The sequence below is a fragment of the Euphorbia lathyris genome, chromosome 5 (genome assembly GCF_963576675.1).
Source record: "Euphorbia lathyris chromosome 5, ddEupLath1.1, whole genome shotgun sequence".
In the NCBI taxonomy this organism is placed as follows: domain Eukaryota; kingdom Viridiplantae; phylum Streptophyta; class Magnoliopsida; order Malpighiales; family Euphorbiaceae; genus Euphorbia; species Euphorbia lathyris.
In genome coordinates, this window is record NC_088914.1 from 52,677,297 (window position 1) to 52,684,343 (window position 7,047).

The 7,047-nt window shown below is 34.7% G+C and overlaps 1 protein-coding gene across 1 annotated transcript; it reads right to left on the reverse strand.

Moving 5' to 3' along the window:
- Positions 1-2,672: 2,672 nt before the first annotated feature.
- Positions 2,673-5,121, reverse strand: LOC136230182 (probable mediator of RNA polymerase II transcription subunit 26c). The gene is made up of 9 exons (XM_066019162.1): positions 4,240-5,121; positions 4,097-4,165; positions 3,933-4,015; positions 3,762-3,835; positions 3,605-3,654; positions 3,486-3,519; positions 3,266-3,396; positions 3,081-3,177; positions 2,673-2,984 (listed from the first exon to the last, which is right to left on the reverse strand). The coding sequence occupies exons 1-9, from the start codon at positions 4,636-4,638 to the stop codon at positions 2,866-2,868; spliced, it is 1,056 nt and encodes a 351-aa protein (XP_065875234.1). The 5' UTR covers positions 4,639-5,121; the 3' UTR covers positions 2,673-2,865.
- Between the last annotated feature and the right edge of the window lie 1,926 nt (positions 5,122-7,047).

The window sequence follows — 7,047 nt, forward strand, 5'->3', positions numbered from 1 at the left end:
ATATTGTAGTAACTAGTGGGTCGTCGAGGGTTAGGATACTTCGGTATGGCTAACACGTGCATGGTGGTTGGAGTCAACGTGAGTAGCAAAAGCTCATAGCGGGCCCTAAGAACAGATGGGCTAAGTGTCACAAAGCCCATCAAACCAAGAGTCCTTTAACTGCTTCATCAAAATGAATGTTCCAACTACAAGACGCTTGCTTCAAACCATAAATGAATCTTTAAAGCTCGCAAACCTAATCGGGATACTTACGATCGACAAAACCCTCTAGTTGATACATGTAAACATGATCTTAGAGGTTTCCATTCAGAAAAGCGGGTTTGACATCCATTTTCCAAATTTCATAATCATGAAATAGGGCTATGGCAAGCAGTGTCTTGATGGATTTCAGGATAACGACTAGAGAGAAGGTTTCATCCAATCGCTTAGATTTATTTGAAACCTTTTACTATCAGTCGCCCCTTGAAGGTGTTATCAGCCTTTAGTTTGAAAATTTATCTGTTATCGGTTACCTTAGCACCTGGTGGTGGATCAACCAAGTTCCAAACTTGGTTATCGTACATCGATTGCATTTCAGCTTGCTTGGATCCAAGCCATTGAGATTTCAATATAGCCTCCTCATAGGTTGATGTTTCAAAATCATCGTGAACCATTAGTTCTTTATCGTTAGTTACCAAGTGAGTGTATCTTACAGGCTTCTAATGAATCCTACTAGAGCTTCTCACTTCTTGTGTGACTGGAACAGGCTCTATATCCATGTGTATAACTGCTTTAGTCTCCAGACTATCCTTAACAGAATTTTATGGGGTTTGAACTTTCCCGAGTTCAACTCCACTCTCACTGTCTTCCTTGAGAATGAACTCCTTTTCAAGAAAAACTCTCTTTTGAGCAACAAAGACTTTGTTCTCTTTGGGGTTGTAGAAGTAATACCCTTTAGTTTTTTTAGGGTATCCCACAAAAACGCATTTATTTGTCTTGGATGAGAATATGCCTCACATCCCCAGATCTTTAGGAAAAGCATATTAGGCACCTTGCCCGTCTATATCTCATATGGTTTCTTTTCCATCGCCTTGGTTGGTGTAGGATTAAAGATTAAAGTTGCGGTTTCTACGGTATGGTCCCAAAAATAAGTTGGAAGTGATGATTGGCTCGTCATAGAACGAACCATATCCTTTGATTCTTACTTTCAAACACATCATTCCATTACGGTGTTCCAGGAGTTGTGAGATGATCTCACACTCTTTAAGGCAAGTATCAAATTCTTGGCTTAAGTATTCTCTATCCTGATCTAATCGGGTGGCTTTTATACTTTTGACAAGTTGGTTCTCTGCTTCACTTTTAAAGTCCTTAAACCTTTCAAAGGTTCTTGACTTATGCTTCATTAGATAGACATAGCCATATCTACGGAAGTCATCAATAAAAGTGACAAAGTAGCTATAACCACCTCTAGATTGGGTAATTAATGGACTTGATAAATCACTAGGAAGCACCACAAACACATCGTGCTAATAAATTTTGGATTTATCCCTGTAAATTACGTATATATTCTTTAATCAAAATAGTGGGAGCCTTATAGCATAACAATAGATATTATTATTATTTTTAATAAAAAAAATATTAGGAAGTTTGATATTATCACTTTACTTTAAATATTTTATTCTTTTAATTTGGAAGCTTGATATTATAATTGTTCTTACAACAATAATTAAATAAGAAAGAAAATTCAATCAAACTTTATATAAATTCTCTTCATTTATTATCTTTCATTTTCAATTTTTCGTTTTATTTACTTTTTATTTCCAATATCTTATGCTCTCGGCATATATTTTAGATAAATGCTATAAGTTATCTATTAGTCTGTTAATTTAAGAAAATAAATTTTATTGTGATTGTTTTTTAATTAAAGAAAGACTATAATTATTTATGAAATACCCCTAGTTTTATTTTTTAAAATCACTTTTTAATCTAGTTTTATGCTACGAAAGCAAACCTATAAAATAAAATAAAAAAAACTATCACAATTTAAAAATTATTTAGTCTTTCACTCTACGAATTATTAAATTTCTTTTTTAAAATTGTGCACAATACACTTACATTAAACAAAGAAAAATTACATTAAAACAAATATAATTTCAAGAATTCTTATGAAGTCTAGGATCAAGTACCACATGATGAGAAAGACATTTTCCAAATGATGAGAAGTACCACATGATGAGAAAGACATTTTCCAAGCTAAATTTTGAAAAGTTTAAATTAAAAACCAACTCTAAAATATTCCTAATAACATCTTAAATCATTAAGAGTGTTGATTATCTCTCTATTATTGATAAGTTTCTCTCCACTCCTAGTGTTCTCCTTATTTTATTTTTTTATTAATAATTTTTTAAAAATATATTAATAATTTATTATTAAAGAACAATACAAATAATTTTAATAATAAATGAGTGAGTGTATAAAATATTATTGGAGAGGATATGTATTTTAATATTTAAATGATAAAGAATCAATTGTTTATATTATGAACTAAGAGTCTACTTAGAGATACTACCCCATGAAACATTTTATAACAAAAAGATGAAAAGGAGTTAAGTTTTGCAAATGAAAAATAGATTTCCACAAAGGGTTAAGCTAAGAATTGAACAAATTACCCAAGGTTTGTCTATACTAAGATGTAGAAACCACAAAATCCAACAACTCTTTTATCTTGAGCAGAGCTTTTGTAAAGTTATGGTTTTTCAATCATAAGGATTTCTAGAGGAGAAAAACAAAAAAACAACAAAAATTGATAAAAAAGGGTCTGGATATTTTCTCCCTTCTTTTTTGTTTCTGTATAAATTAATTAATACAGTGTCTGGTCAAGCAAAATCACCAGTGCCTCCCCCCTTGAGAACCACCTGCTTTGTTCCTGGGAAAGAAGGTATTCTTATTCTTAGGTTTTGGTAGCTCATGAATGTCCATCACTTGAATTGTTCTTTGCTTTTTCGCTTCACAACACAATTTTCCAAATCAGTTAGTTTGTTTAACCCCAAATTTCCAACAAACAATCATAAATCCAATCCAAGGATAGTTAGAAATCAAACCATTTTCGGCTTCTCTGTAATTTGCTTGAAGCCTTTTACTTGCAGAAGCAAGCCTATCAGAATCAAAATTACTTTCCTTTTGTTGATCCCTCTGCCTCTGCAATGCCACAAAATCAAAATATCAAGAGCTTTTCAATAATTGAGTTCAACACTGCTGTGTTCCTATCAACTGATGCTTTTGATACCTGTGCATTGTGAGAAGCAGATGCATGAATTGATGATTGTTGGATAGGTTTTGGTGGAGCTTCTTTTCGAGGAACCGGTTTTGGCTTTCGTTCTGGTTCTGAATTATTCTTATCCGATCCAGAACTCCCGTCTATTGGACAAAGGGATGAAAATAATAATACAGAGAGTAGAAGTAAAACACTAAATTAAATGCAACTTTGAATCTGATTCTATGCTCACTGTGGGGATTTGGAGAGTATGCAAAATCAGGAACCTGGAAAAGAATAGAAGAATCTGAGAATGGAATCAAAAGATGGAATTTTGAACTTTCTCATATAAAAGAAAAAAGCAAAAGAGACCTGGTGATGACCATTCCGGGGAATTTTCTGCTGTGGAGAATCCCCATCAGCTGCAGAAAACAGCATCATCAAATTTCCATATGTTCTCATACATCTCCATTTCCTTTATACAAAGTTTTGCAGAAAGGCAATATGAATTATTATATGATAATTTTACCCATTAAAGCAGAAGATGCATGCTCTCCTTGTGGATTCGATCTCACCCATTCATCTACAATTTCTTTCCATTTCCTACATACACAGAGACAGAGACATTCATTCATCCAAGTCCAAAAACTGAAACAAAATAACAACCTGATTCAGCAAATGAAAGAAGTCAGAACAGAACTTGACAAGTTGCTTCACTAATCTGCGGACATCATTGGATGAATGCTTTCTCAAATCATTCACATGCCTTCCAATGTCAGTTTCCTATATAGTATACAACAACATGGTTATAAATTGGGAAAAGTAAACCAATGAAATAAGCAAACAATTTGGTTCAAGATTCACCTTTAGTGCCTTGAATGTTATATCCATATCTGCTAAAGTTTGAAGCAAATCAACCAAGTACTCTTCAGGCTGAAAAACCAAAAACGAAACAAACTCAAATCCAACCAACCAATAACTAATTATAAGCAAAACAAAATAAAAACCTGATCAAGATCTTCAAGTTGTTGCTTGATCTCTAAAACCCTCTTCTGTTCATCATCGAATAATCCTGCATACGGGTCCGTATCATCCTCATCCTCATCTTCATCACCACGAATTGACTTTGGCGTTGTTGATGGCGACCGAATTCCAAGTCCAACTTTACCTTCAAGAATATTATTATGTTTGATATCGTCGCCATTATTAATCGTAGCCACATCAAAATCGCAGTTGCTACAACGAGCGGATGAAGTAGACGCATATAGCATTTCAACAATCTTATCTCGCTTGTGCTTCAATTCCGACCCAAAATCCAAAGAAGCAACCGCAATCGCGGTGTCTATAAAAGTCCAAACGTCAACGCCTGAACTGTGGAGAATGGATCGAAAATCATCTATATCCATGACACACCCTTAATTGAAGGGGGAAGAATTGGTGTTCCCTTTTTGTGTATGAAGAAGCCAATTAAATTGATAGGTTTCCTTTGTAAAAGAGGAGTGTAAAATCACATCATCAGATCTGGGGACGATTTGAATTCCGTAGAGAAAGTAATGAATGACGAAATGGGTTACCAATTTAGAGGAGAGAAAATATGGTTATGCTTCAAGAATCTTTAAGTTTACAAATACCCACTTAGATCTGGCTTCAAAGTTGAGCAAATATACAAAGAAGAAGAAGAGGAAGAAAGAGATGAATAGCCAGTCCGGGCGAGGTACCTGTAAAAATAAAAATAAAAAGGGGGAAACCTTGAGAATAGAGGAAAGGAAAGGGTGAATGAAATGGGTGGGTTTATTATTGTTGGTTGTTCTGCTCTTCTTTGAAGGTGCAGGTGCAGGTGCAGGTGGAGATAAATGGGAATAGAATAATTAATTGGATAGCCGAGACAAATAATGGTATATTCTATTAATAAAAAAAGAAAGTAATCGAAATGGATTGATATTGGGAATGCTGACCTATGCTATGGTCTATGGTGAGAGATTGAGAATTGTAACCAATTAATGAGCTTCTCCTTTTAACGCTTAATATACTGTTCTTTGTTTGGTAGTTTAGAAATTAAGAAAGTAATAAAAATAAAAGTTAAAAATTTAATTTGTTTGGAAGTTTATGAAATGTAATTGAAAATTAACGTTTAATTTTGTTAGAGAGTTTAAATATATATAAAAATGAATGTTAAATTTATTTTATAAAGATAAAAAAAATTAATGAACTTTACATTATTTTTATTAACACTCAATTTGGAGGAGGGTAAAGGAATTCATTTTTATTAATCTTCATTTACTCTAAAAAAAAAATAACTTCCAAATGATATTTGACCTTCTATTACTCTCATTTGCCTTCATTAACTTTTTTCCAAACAAATGTTTAGTTTCGAGAACGGATAGTGCTTTTAATTAATATTCCCGAAATTTATTTATTTTTTAGATCTTCAATACATTAAAATATTTTTTTAGTAAGGAAAAAAAAGTAAAGACAAAACAAACACCACAACAAATTAAACCGGGATTAGCCTAGGAAAGCTAACCCCCACAATATCTTCAGAAAGCAAAGACAACAGGAAATCAGGAGGAGAATAGAAAATGGAGACGTCCAAAGCCCTCTCACGGCCCTCAGCAGCAAGTCGATCTGCCATCCGATTATGTTTCCTGAAAACATGGTAAAAGTTGATAGAATCGAAAGAGGAGCAAATTCTTTTAATTGCTTTAACTAAATTCTGGCTCCCTAAACACAGAACCCTTTTATCATAAATCATCTTGATTGCTTCGAGATTGTCTGACTCCACTAGCAGCCTCCTAATTCCCAGATCCTCTGCCTCTCTAAGCCCATAAAAGATACCCCATAGCTCAGCAATAAAAGAGGAGCCCAAACCCAGATTCTGAGCAAAACCTGGCAACCAAACACCTCCTACATCTCTCAATACACCTCCGACAGCAATTCTTCCGTCCTCTTTACGCGACCCATCGGTGTTCAACTTTACCATCCCTTCACCTGGTCTATCCCAGCCTATCAGACGAACATTCGTCTTTTGGATAGAACCTGCTAAACTATCAACCTTTAAACTCTCAATTATTGAATTAACTTTTCTAAAGAAGAAAGTCAGCAAATTAGGAATGACAACCGCTCCTTCTCCAAATACCCCAACATTCCTCCAATGCCAAATTTGGTGGCAGACCACAACAAACAGAATTACTCCATGTTCGAGCTCAACCAACAACTTCCCTTCAACACCCTCCCTAAACCAGTCTTGTTCTGGATAGGAAAAGAAGGCAGAAAGACACTGCTCAGGCAGAACTTTCTTCCACAACGCCTTCCTTCCAGCACAATCTCTAAGAACATGGCAACTGGTTTCCGCATGAGCTTTACATCTACTATAAGCATCAGAGTCCACCAAATGTCGTCTTTTCCTTTTAACATTCGTTAGAATCCTATTTTTAGCACAAAGCCAACGAAAACTCCTAATACGATAAGGAACCTTCAAGGACTAAATACCTTTCCAAAGGTTTGAAGGAGGAACATCCAAATTGTGATTAAAGGCCTCAAAAGCAGATTTACAAGAATAAGCACCATTATTAGTAAACAACCAACAGCGAGTATCGCCATCTTCCTCTATACTGCTAACTTTAACTCCCCGGATTCTCATGAGCGTTTCGAGACTGAAAAAACGATCAAATTTAGACCAATCCCACTCTTTCTCCTCAGTCACAACATCCGCAATTCTCCAATTTCGGACCTCAGTAAGCGGAGGAAAAGTACAAATCTCTAATAAAGGTCGCTTCTCAAACCAGGCATCATTCCAAAAACTAATCGATCTATCA